Genomic DNA, 12,727 nt, shown 5'->3' with positions numbered 1-12,727 from the left:
ACCCTCAAATAAAGCTGAATTACAACGGTTCTGCAAAGATGAGTGGGCCAAAATTCCTCCAGAGCGCTGTAAAAGACTCATTGCAAGTTATCGCAAACGCTTGATTGCAGTTATTGCTGCTAAGGGTAGCCCAACCAGTTATTAGGTTCAGGGGGCAATTACTTTTTCACACAGGGCCATGTAGGTTTGGATTTTTTTTCTCCCTAAATAATAAAACCATCATTTAAAAACTGCATTTTGTGTTTACTTGTGTTATATTTGACTAATGGTTAAATGTGTTTGATGATCAGAAACATTTTGTGTGACAAACATGCAAAAGAATAAGAAATCAGGAAGGGGGCAAATAGTTTTTCACATCACTGTAGTTGTAATGAATCTTGAACTTGCAAGTGGCCTTGGATTAAGATGTCAGCGTGTTTATCATTATAATAATCAGTAACTTAATTTGAAATTTTCTAGGGTCCTCCAGGTCCTCCCGGTCCACCTGGGCCTCCAGGGATTGCAGGATATGACGTAAGTACAATCCCAGTTTTCAAGGGTTTCTGTTTGGCCTCAGCTTATATTGAAAGACCGAAAACAACTGTAATGTGTCTAATAATGGGGCAGTTTTCATTGTTAAGAAATCCATGAGATTGTAAAAAGAATGTGAGTGTCAAATATTGGTTAAATTATGTTAATACTTAATAATACAGACAGTAAATTAAATTTTTTGAAAATGTTAGTAAGCAAATAAATTTGCAGAATATTTTTATCCAAATGCAAAATTCCACCTAAAGAGGGCCATCTGAAGTAATCAAATAAATTAATAAGATGGCATTTAGCCAAATTATTTAGGGATCCTCCTCATACCTAACAATATTTCAGAGCTTAAATTCCTAAAATGTGTGCGAATCAGCAATTGGCTACTTCACATACTTTCATTTAGTATACAGTAAAGCACTAAATTCTCCTTTATATGTGGGATTCACTGTACTATCGGTTATTTTTTTGTAGGAAACGGGTGGAGCAGGTCGTGTGCTCACAGGTATAGTAGATTTAAAAATATAAGATTATTTTTCTTTGCATTTGACATATTGTTTTCAAAATCTAAATTACAAACTTTATTATTCAAGTCCTTAGCAAAGCTTGTTTTGTAGCTTACAGATTTTTTGTAGTGTATTCCAGGTCTTAGTTAATTGTCATTCTTGGTGACTTTTGCTCTGATTGGACAAACGGACATGATTGTCTATTCAAACTGCCAGCTTTGGATCATAAACCAAAAAGAACCAAATAGGCCTCTTAATCTGAGGAAATCACATTCAAATGTTTTAGATAATGTACCTACACAAACAGAACACAACATATAGTAGTAACCATACCAGAAACTGCTTTACACTTATGTGTTGCTGCCACATCCATCCATTATCCAACCTACTATATCCTAACTACAGGGTCTTCTGGAGCCAATCCCAGCCAACACAGGGTGCAAGGCAGGAACAAACCCCAGGCAGGGTGCCCACACACTGACACACACACCCACACACCAAGCACACACTAGGGACAATTTAGGATCGCCAATGAACCTAACCTGCATGTCTTTGGACTGTGGAAAGAAACCCACGCAGACACGGGGAGAACATGCAAACTCCACGCAGAGAGGACCCGGGAAGCGAACCCAGGTCTCCTAACTGCGAGGCAGCATAGCTACCCACTGTGCCACCCTTGCTGCCACATGCCTTTTTCTTTTTTGTTCATTACAACATGCCTCAATTATTATTGATCAAAAAGAATCTACAGTTTGCATCATATGAAAAATGAATAATGTATGTGTGTCATATAATCCTGTATGGGATGAGGTGAGGAAAAAGGTTTTAATTGTTCTATCTATGAATAGGTGGTAAAGGAGAAAGAGGATTCCCAGGGTATCCAGGAGAGAAAGGAGAGCCAGGAGAACCAGGACAGCCTGGACTTCCCGGACAACCTGGTATGCAAAAACTGCTTTCTTAAAACTTTTTATTGTGCTTTACCTACAGTGTTCCACATCAAGCCTACCCATAGAATGTTGTCTGTTAGGCTTGCCAGAAGCATTTCTTCAGCTCGTACTCTTCGTGGCCAGCACTACATCACACATCAGCCACATACAACAGGAAAAAATATTTCCACATTAGTTGACATGCCTGCAAACAAAAAAAAAAGACTGGATCTAATACTGAGACACAGCAACAGATTTAATTCACAGGAGTGTATGACTGTACCATCAAGGATTTCAGATAATTCAGTAATTGATTTTACTCAGTTTATTTCAATGATGCCATTATATTTTGTAAAGATAAAGTGATGCCGGAACATTGAGGAAGTATGTGGCTTATAAAAAAGCAAAAACACACTTAAAAAAAGAATTCAAACAGCTAGTAAAATCAATATTGTACACTATGAGGTAAGGTAGTCACTTTAGATAAGGAAGACTGGAGTTTCCAAGTAAGGTTGTTCTACTCACTAATCATGAGGCCAGAGAGTGCTGACTTGTGCTTAACATGTGCAGATGAGAAGTCCACTGTAAGCCTATTGCTCCTCGTGAGCTCTTGATATTAAAAATAAATTAACACTGGCAATTAATTAAATGATTTCAGTCAAGAATAAGGTTTTAAAATCCTCTGCAAATCAGTTGTTTATTTTTTTATTTACTAACTCTCATAAGATCATCAGAGTTCATGACGATCATAACCTTGGCATTGCAGAAGGACCCTGTTTTAAGACTTCTAACAACAACAAAGAAATGGCTTTGCCAGATCAGAGTACTGAGGTCCACCTTAGAAGCCAAGCCTAGGGATGGAGTGATAACCTGGTGGGCCTAAGTAGACCAGTTGAACCTTGCTGGAAAAGCCAATGTGGAGTTGCCACCAGTAAGGCCAAAAATGGGCTGTAGGTGCAATGCCAGTTTATATATCAGGTGTACTTTTAGGATTTCATATGTGATGACTCTTATAAGTATTTGGTCTGAAATGATTTACGTTGCCGTTTGGAAAATAATGATCTTTTGTATTTACTGTTACTTGTATGTGCAAGTTACATATAAAAATATTTTTTGCAGGGTCACTGTCAAACTTTGATGTTCACTCATTAAAGGTAAGAACCCCTCCTATTTCTTGTCATCCATCCATTTTCCAACCTGCTGAATCCTAACACAGGGTCACGGGGGTCAGCTGGAGCCAATCCCAGCCAACACAGGGCACAAGGCAGGAACCAATCCTGGGCAGGGTGCCAGCCCACCGCAGGACACACACAAACTACTGAAGCTAAATTTACTTGGGTGCCTTGAGTCCTGTCTCAGTAGGTCAGCTTATTTTAATACACCTTATTGTGAAACAAATTTAAAATAAGGCTGAAAAAAGGAAAACTCTATGATAAAGTTACTGACTTGAAGTTATTAAATGATACAAACTAGGGAAAGACTATAAGAAAATGTCAATATTTTTTGATTCAGATAGAGCACTGGTAGCCCCACGAAGACCCTTGTTTGACCAGTGATCACATGATTTGAACATACTGAGATGTTAATTCTAATTTGAGCATTGAGATTTTTTAGCTTAGACTTGACAAGAGAAGCAAAGTATAAGATGCTATTGTTGATTTATCGTTAACTGGAAGCAAGAGATGCATCCTTGTATTTGTTAGGGTTGGTCCCATTGCATGTTTGTAGCTTTTTTAAATGTTCTAGTTCTGCACAACAGACACGGGTGTAAAACTATGGAGAGGGCAACAGAAAACGTAAATCTAGCAAAAATGAAAAAGAAAAAAAATACTGTTGACTTTAAATACAAATTGCATTGGGTTTCTACCTAGAGAGTGAAACCATAAAATTGCTAGCTAATTTAGAGCCAGTGATCATCAATTATTATGACTAGCATCTTTCATAGTTTTTTTGTTTTGTTTTTTCACGTTGCAAGTGCACAGTTTTGCATTGACAGACAAGTCCTTGCCCATACCTGACTGGGTCATTAAAACCGAATTGAAAAGTACTTGAGGTGCAGACATGCATACCAAATGAATTCATTAGACATTAAAAACTGTGAGGATGGAGGACATTAATGTAACATAATACTGTATATGGGCGTAGAATATATGAGGGTCTACCTGCACACAATCAACAAACAAAGCAGAATTCTGTGCCACCAGAAAGAGCTCTCAGTAGATGTCAGTCAGAGTGAAGTTAAACTATTCTTATGTTGCTAAGTTTTGATATTGAAGTATTACTGGTAAATATAACCTTGTTTCCTGATGTACTCAAGTCAATCATATAATCAACAGAGAGAACTGAAAGGGGAGAGGGGAGACGTGGGACTGAAAGGAGAGAAGGGAGAACCAGGAGGAGGAGGAGGATATTACGATTCCCGATTCTCAGGAATTCAAGGCCCTCCTGGAAAACCAGGTCCCCAAGGACTCCCAGTAAGACTTTCACCTTTTTATAAAAAATCTGAAATGAATAACTCTACTGTATTTCTCACTTAATGCACATTGAAGCTTCTCAATATCCTCTCATTTAAATATTACTTTATTCTTTGTCATTTTCATAAGACAACACACTGTGATGTGAAGTACATTTTAACCTGACATGACAGTATATTTTTGACAGTCTATTGTACATCTTTCAGTAAATTAAATAAAAAGATAACTCCTTTGCACCTCCATTACTTCTTATTTAGAAATTTTGAAATCCTGTTTTCAGGACTGTCCCTCCAGGGAGCCATTTCGTTCCTCTACTTTTCTCTACCATGTGGAGATCACCTTTGCGGATGTCAGGATGTTAACATTTAATGCATTCTTCACTTGAGAGCTGGAGTGCTGCCAAGTGTGCAGCAAGATGCCATTGAATTAAAATATTCAGTTTTTACCTCCGTAAGAAGTGAACGACTGGCCACACTCTAAGTCAGTGCCACGTTCTCTTTTAAAGCCTGGAAGCTCTCCATTAGCGTGGGATTGGTACTAAAATTTGACATTTGTATCAATACCAGCTTTCAGACCTCCGTACCGGTACCAAAACAGTTCTGGAGCGAATAACGGATAACTCCCATCAAACCCCCACCTCAGGGCTGCTTCATTCCTCCCTGCTCTGCCGCACTCTGCAAATGATTAAGTAGAGCGGTTGCCCGTTTCTTTTGAATGTGTAACACATTTATTTTAACATACAGTATATACATTTGAAGAGTAGCTAGAGCTGTCCCATTTGGTGATTCGAGGTAGATATCACACGTACTTTGTATGTTTAATTTAAGAATCAAAGAGCAGGTGCCCCTTGAAATTCCAATCGTGCTAATAAATGACTGAAACTTAAAAAACTACCATTTACTTCTGATGCCAAAATTAAAGAAATTGTATTGTGTTAAAAATAGTTTTTTTTCCCCACAGTACTTTTTCAGTACCTGTATATTGTGCAACGCTACTCTCTATATTGTTATACTGCATGCATATATGGCCCTGTCTTTGTTTGTACAGCTTCTCCTTTGTGAGATTTTCCTAATTCTGTGAACAGTATTTTCTCTGTCAAGAAGTCTACCATTGTATACAGCTCCTATAAAAAGTACTCGCCCCACATTTTATTGTTATACAACACTAAACCACAGTGGATTTAATTTGGCATTTTTGACACTGATCAACAGAAAAATACTTTTTAATGTCAAAGTCAAAACAGCATTCTCTTAAAGTGGTCTAAATGAATTACAAATATAAAGCACAAAATAACTGATCACATTAGTATTCACCTCCTTCAGGTCAGTTTGTCAGCCATGACAGCCTTGAGTGGGTGTACACAGGTCCCTGTATAAGATGTTGCACTTTCCCCCATTCTTACTTACAGAACTGCCCAAGCTTTGTCAGGTTGACCCCATGAGAGTCACAAGTGAAAAGACTTTTTCAAGGTCAGTCCCAAATTGTCAAATGAATTGAGCTCTGGACTCTGATTCTACCACTAGGCACACTAACAGTGATGTTTTTTTAAAGGCACCCTAGTGTAGATTTGGCTTTCTGCTTGGGGTCTTTTGTCTTGCTGGAAAACAAATCCTCTCCCAAGGTACAGGTTTCTTTCGGACTACATCAGGCTTTCCTCCAGGATTTCCCTGTATTTTGTTGCATTCATTTTTCCCTCATAAGCCTTCCTGGGCCTGCTGCAAAAAACATCCCCATGGCATGTTGTTGCATCCACCATGAAGGGAATGGAGTGTTTTTCATAAAGTTGTGTTTAGTCTGATGGCCAAACAGCTCTGTTTTGTTCTCAATAGACCATAGGTCCTTCTTCTAACTAACTTCAGTCTCTCATGTGCCCTCTGGCAAACTCTAGCTGAGATGTCAAATGTGTTTTTTTTTTTAACCAGTAGTTTTCTCTTTGCCACACTCACATACTGTAATCCGTATGACTGGTGAAGCACTGCATAACTGTGGATGTCTGCAGAGTCCCTCCATTCTCACACACTGCGGCTTGTACCTTCCTCCTTCAGAGTTCTCATAGGTCCCTTGATGGCCTCCCTCACTAGTTTTCTTCTTGCACAATTGTTCAGTTTTTGGGGATGGCCTGCTCAAAGCAGATGTACAACAGTGCCTTACTCGTTCCATTTCTGAATGGCTGACTTAACTGGACTCCGAGGGATGTTCAGTGACTTGGATATTTTTTGTCTTCATCTCCTGACTTGTGCTTTTCAACCACCTTTTCCTAGAGTTGCCTGGAGTGTTCTTTTGTCTTTGTTGTGTATGTTAGTCCACCATACTGACTCTCCACAAGTTGGACCTTCAGGATAAGGTGCATTTATGCTGCTGTCAATTGAAACCCCAGATAGGTGATCTCCACTAAAGTAATTCTGTGACATCTCAAACCATTTGGCTGTGCCAGTGATAGTTTAGGTGGGTCACATTAAAAAGGGTGAATATGTACTCTATGCAATCAGTTATTTTGTGCTAATGAATTATACCTGTAATTCATTTAGACCAGTGTGCAGTGATCTGTTCTCACTTTGACAGTAAGGAGCCTTTTTCAGATGACTAGTGTCAAAAAAGCCAAATTAAATTCACTGTGATATAGCAATAAAATGTGAAAACATCCAAGGGGTTGAATTTTTTAAATAGGTAATGTGAAAAGTAAGCAGAACTGGCATATAGGAAAGGAGCATGGAAAATTATAGTCTGAAATGTGTCGTAGTTAAAAGCTATTAAAGGGAAAACAAAGCTGAAACACCAAAGCCCAGTACATGAATCAAAAACAACAACACATAGCCAAAGGTCCCTCGACAACTCACTAATGTACCGCAAAATGTGTTTGTTGCTCATCCAGAAACTTGGACAGAGCAAACTGCACAGCATCTTAAATTGTTGATATTATCCGATGCAACATCCAGTCGTGATGCATTAGCAACACGGCTCATTCATTACAAGTAACAAGTACAAAGTGACATCACATAAAATAAAATAAATAAAATAAGTAATCACAAACAAGTGAAACAAAATTCAAAATGAAGAAATAAATACAGACATGGGCTCTGAATAACATTAAGCCCTAAAATTCATGACAAAAGAAAACAAAATATTTTTCATCATAATGATCAATTTTCTATTCTGCGTTCTAAATATCTATTTTAACTGTTTTAAGCAACTAATATGGATTATTAACTATACATGTTTTAATATGCCATCAGAATGTTTGTTTAATTTCTTAAATTTTGACTTGTATTGATTAGTTGATGAATCTATTAATGAAAAAACAAACTGTTACTGTAATTTATTAGTTTGTTTTTTTTTTTCTTTCTTTAACATTTAGGGCCCTAAAGGTGATTCAATTAGGGGCCCTCCAGGTCCACCAGGGCATCAAGGACCCCCTGGCGTCGGTTATGATGGCCGCCCAGGTCCTCCAGGCCAGCCAGGCTTACCAGGACCTCCAGGACCAAGTGCCTCACCGGGAGCTTCCAGGCACAGTAAGCATTTTATCCATTGGTTTAAGTTTATATGGGGTATTATTGACCTGCTGCTAATAATTTGGTGGTTTATATTTCTTGACTTTATTTGCATACATATTCACACTGCTGAGAATAAAGTCTTCAAATGCTAATAAACCTTCTTTGCAGTGATGTTTTGTTCAGATAAACCTACAATGTTATTAACAATTGTTCCACAAAGAAATGAAACAAATATCTGTCTTGAAGAAGAATGAAAAGTTTTGAAAACATTACCAAAATCTGTCCTTTGGTCAACATGTAGTAAATACAGAAAACGTAGAACTCAAAATTTTATTCCGCCTTTTTTGTTCAGTTTGTTGCGATTTCCATTTTAAATATAGAGGCAGACCAGACTGAGTTCATTGGATGTATATTCACTATAGTATACATTGAATTAAATAAAAAAGATTTAATAAAACCAACTGCTTTTTTTTTTTTACTTTAAGTAAAGCATTTAAGAATGAGATATATTGCTGTGCATTGACTAAAAGGAATACATCCAGCCAAAGCGCCACCAAATCATAAGTGAAGTCTGCCATTTGAACTTTTAGTACCCACCACCAAATGTTGCACTGATTTTATCTCCTTCATTGCTGTTTTCAGAAATATTTTATGGGGTTTAACCAGTCTTTAGGGTTTATGCTGTTACTCTGCTGTTTGCCAGTGCTATAAGGGTATATTACTCCAGAGACACTGGAATATGGTTCTTATCAAAAGTAAAAAGTAGAGTGCTGTAGGGACCATAAATCGAATGCACATGTTTGCAAGTGTGGACTGTTGTGGAGACTGATGTATTTCTCTTAAAGTGCAAGCAGACGTATAAGTTCATAATGCAAACAATGGAGGGAGTTGCTGGTTCTTGATGTTGTTAATATCATCTACCCCTCATACATATTAAAAGTGCAGCTTGTTAACTGCCACTTTCTTTATCTTTGTGATAAAGCTTTTATGTATATAAAAACTTGCATTAAGAATGTGTATTGAACAGTCAATGCCAAGTTAAGATTTGTAGAAATAAGATTTAAAAAGCTGAATGAATCTATGAAAAATTTGCATCTTTGAATACAGGCAGGCCCCGTGTTGCGTATGAGATAGGGACTGTAGGTTTGTACTTAAGATGAATTCGTATGTAAGTCAGAACAGGTACATTATTTTAATAAATGCTATTGTTGGCCGGCTGTAACCAAGTGCTCTGTCAATGAATGATGGAGTTTCACTTCTCTCTGACCTTTTTATTATTTCTACTTTATTTTCAGTGGTGATGGTTTTTCTCTTCTTTACTGTATCACCAGCACTTGCATCAGATTTGTGTTTCAGAGACATTCTTGAAGGGTGAAGACAAAAGGTTAAGATGAGCTCTTCTGCACAGCACTGTACACGCTGTCACAGCAGGAAGGCACCCGTCGTCAACACGTCTGATGTACTGATAAGAGACAACTTCCTGCTATGTGCGTAACAGTACAAGCAGACTTGCACTTGCTATTGAGAATGAATGGGGCATCGACGGGCGGTTCATCACCAGCCCCCTCACTGTCATCTCCATTGCAGTATGCTGCTTGCAGCATCCGCCCGCCGAGAACAAACACGGTAGCTAATTGCCCACCACCACTCCCATTCAACAGGCAGCCACCCGAGGCACACTACAATGGTACACCCCGCCACCCTGTTCACCCTCAATGACCTCCGTTCAGCCACAACCAGGTAACTGTTTGCAGCATCACCAGCTGCCCACCGCGAACAAACCAGGCAGCCGTGTGTGGCGGGTGGGCAGTGAAACACCCCCTCCTGCTCCATCCAGCCTGCGCCCAGTCAGGAGTAGTAACTGCGGCAGCGTTATGGGTGGGCAGCGAACCCCCCATCAAGCCTCCGTCCTGCACACAAACAATAGCTCTGGCCCCGGTAACTATGGACTACAGGTCACTGCTTGCCACCTGGAGCCACCTAAGGGACACTACACTGCGCGAGCAGCGAAATCACCCCCCTCCAGCCACCGCTTGCTGCGTCCCCATTCATAAGTCGTAGGTTGGATGTCTGTAACTTGGGAACTACCTGTATTTGCAACTTTCATCGAAAATCCAAAAAAGAACCGTTGGCATGCTAACTAGGTCACCCCTTTTAATGCTGCCCCCTTAATGAAGATATCTTTGTAAACCATTGTATCTGCACAACATACAGCATTGTGTAGGACCGCTCCCAGCACTCCCACTTCTATCCAGCAGAAGGTACTGTAGTATCTGAACCAGTTCTGCCAGGTACTCCAATGGTGTTTACTCCTTGGCTGTCCAAACTCTGAACACTGTGCTGCCCCTCACCCTCTGATCTGCTCCTAGTAGCGAATTTACGGTATATCTGTTATACTTGTCACTACTCTTGTTTTTTATTATTAGTTTTCCTGTTATTATTTATTAATTACTGTATTTCAGTTCTTACTGCTGTATCTATTCACCTATAATTTCTTTTTAATTATTTGTCTGTTTAAAGTTTAGTATAGTTCTTTACCTGTCTTGTACTTGTCCTGTGTTTATGTATATGTTAAAACACAGTCCTGCGGAATGTTACTTCGTGGCACTGTATGCTATATGGATGGTATGACCGTAAAGTCAGCTGACTTGACTTAACTTGGTGGGGTTAGGCAAAATAAATAGGAGCAGAGTGGAGCAAAACAAGAACAAAATAGCAGGCTGAAATGCCTCCCTAATAGGTTCAGTCCAGATTTGTAGAGCAGTCTGCTGTCTCCCAAAATGAGAAGCCTTCTTCTGGGAACACCTCGGCTTTACAGTGTCTGGACTGGAAGGGGGGAGTCAATTGCCTTCATTGCCCGTCTTCTCTGAAGTGAGGCTAGAAAAAGAGACGGCACTGTCAGCAACTGCACCCCCTTGTGTTACAGAGTGGTAGTGCATGCCTCTGGTGTACCCAGAAGGTGACCCTCTGACTCGCATGCGTCACACAAAATGACTGACATCTGTAGTTCCAAATGGAAAGAAATGGAAGGTAAGGTAGATTATATTTGCAGGGTTAACATCACATATATGATGGTGGGAATGAGGCACAATTACAAATTATAATATGGTATTCTGTGACGTATATACGGTATGTGAGTACAATAGCAGGAGTCTGATAATGACAAGCCAAATTACCATGTAGCAATAGGTACATTTTCAGATATCACAAAAATATTTGAAGATGTCTTAAAAGGACATCCTGGTCAGGTTCAGATGCGTTTAGATAATTCAAATGCATTTTGGAACAGTTCTACAGTAGGTGGTTTGAAACAGCTCAGTTAAATAAATGGTGCTGTTAGGTATTTGATGTTTATCTCTGAATACTCTCCCAATTTTCCCTTTGCAGGTATTAGCATTCCTGGCCCACCTGGCCCCCAAGGCCCTCCTGGACCACCTGGATACCCGTCAGGGGTAAGCACTTTATGCAGTTTTAAATAAACATCTTTTACAGTTGTGAACTTTGAAAATGTGCTTGGCTTCAGTTACAGTGAAGTTCCTTCCTTCATTTAGAATTTTATTTTATTACTAACTCTTTACTGATTACAAAAGGATTTCTAGTCTGCATTTTAATTATGATAAGTAAGATGTAATATTTATGCCAACAAATACAGTATAATATACTGTGTTTTGCAATTAACGTGTTCAAAGTAATATTGTTATTAATGTCAACATTTTCTAAATTGCTGCCTATGATGAAGACTAGAATAACATTTAATAGAATAATTCAACCAAAATTTAATGTATGTTCTAAGTTTGTAAAATGTCAGCTAACAAAAGGAATTTTTTGGTTTATTGTTTTTTAGATTTTCTAATTAATACATTAACAATGGTAACACACAAAATAAAATCTTTACGTGGCATCTTCAAAGCATTGTCATTCTGCAGCTTAAATTCATAAGAAATTTTGCTGATTAATACATTAAGAATGTGCATAAACAAACGTATTGAATGGGCTTCAGCTGGATGTTGTGAAAAGATGCAGTTTAATGTTGAGGGTTCAAACAGCAAAGTCCATGTAGGCGTTTTCAGATCCCACAAGAGTGGCTGCCCACGGTTTGCGTTCAGGTGGTAGTTTCCTGTGGTGAAGCCAGTTAGGAGTCTGTGGTGGTGCGGAGTTTTTAAATAAGAAGAGTGGGGCTCAGGCTTGTTTGTGAGGGTGCTGTTCCAATACTGTGTAAAACCCCGGAGTGCTTATTGGGGGAATCGAATGAACAAATGTGTAGATACGATCAGTTTAGCTAGTTTCCTCACTGATTCTCTGTGGGCTGTTAAGCAAAATACCTGCACCTACAAAGAAATAAAAGGAGTCTGAGCAGGACAGAAAGGAGAATCAAGAGAAAAAAAAAGACTAAGAAAGAGCAAAGAGAGTAGGGGCAGGTGGTCAGACCACTGCAGTGGTAAAGAGGCATTGCAGTCAGGGAAGCGAGGATAACAGTGCTCCCTCTGAGATGGACCATACTGAGCTGTCGGTGCATGGAGAGATTGGGGGCTTCCAGACGGCGGTGGATGTTGCAAGAATATGGCAGGATGAGGGAGCTGAGCTCAGTGTTGGTCCTGACAGACACCAAAGGACTGTGGTCAGGACAAGAAGGAAAAGTAGGTTCAGTACATTGCTGGGGTCTCAGCCTTGTTGAACAGATCCATGCAGGTGAGCAGGGGAACAAGTGAGAGGAGCATTGAGGCACATTGAGAGATGATGCTGTTTGTGGTTTTATTCCTGACTATCTGTACTACCCATATAAGAGGGGTTGAAATCTAAGTAATCAACAT

General features: G+C 39.2%; 1 protein-coding gene across 2 annotated transcripts in view; it reads left to right on the top strand.

The window, feature by feature from the left end:
• col18a1b (collagen type XVIII alpha 1 chain b) overlaps positions 1-12,727 on the top strand; it is a 315,691-nt gene that overhangs the window by 286,360 nt on the left and 16,604 nt on the right. For both annotated transcript variants that reach the window (XM_039756370.1, XM_039756369.1), the window contains 7 exons: positions 460-513; positions 994-1,024; positions 1,874-1,963; positions 3,071-3,105; positions 4,288-4,425; positions 7,781-7,934; positions 11,304-11,368. In XM_039756370.1, the coding sequence (XP_039612304.1) occupies positions 460-513; positions 994-1,024; positions 1,874-1,963; positions 3,071-3,105; positions 4,288-4,425; positions 7,781-7,934; positions 11,304-11,368 (567 nt within the window). The remainder of the gene's footprint in view (positions 1-459; positions 514-993; positions 1,025-1,873; positions 1,964-3,070; positions 3,106-4,287; positions 4,426-7,780; positions 7,935-11,303; positions 11,369-12,727) is intronic.

The sequence above is a fragment of the Polypterus senegalus genome, chromosome 6, assembly GCF_016835505.1.
Source record: "Polypterus senegalus isolate Bchr_013 chromosome 6, ASM1683550v1, whole genome shotgun sequence".
NCBI lineage: Eukaryota > Metazoa > Chordata > Cladistia > Polypteriformes > Polypteridae > Polypterus > Polypterus senegalus.
The sequence above is the reverse complement of the archived record's forward strand: the minus strand, read 5'-3'. Positions and strand labels throughout refer to the sequence as shown.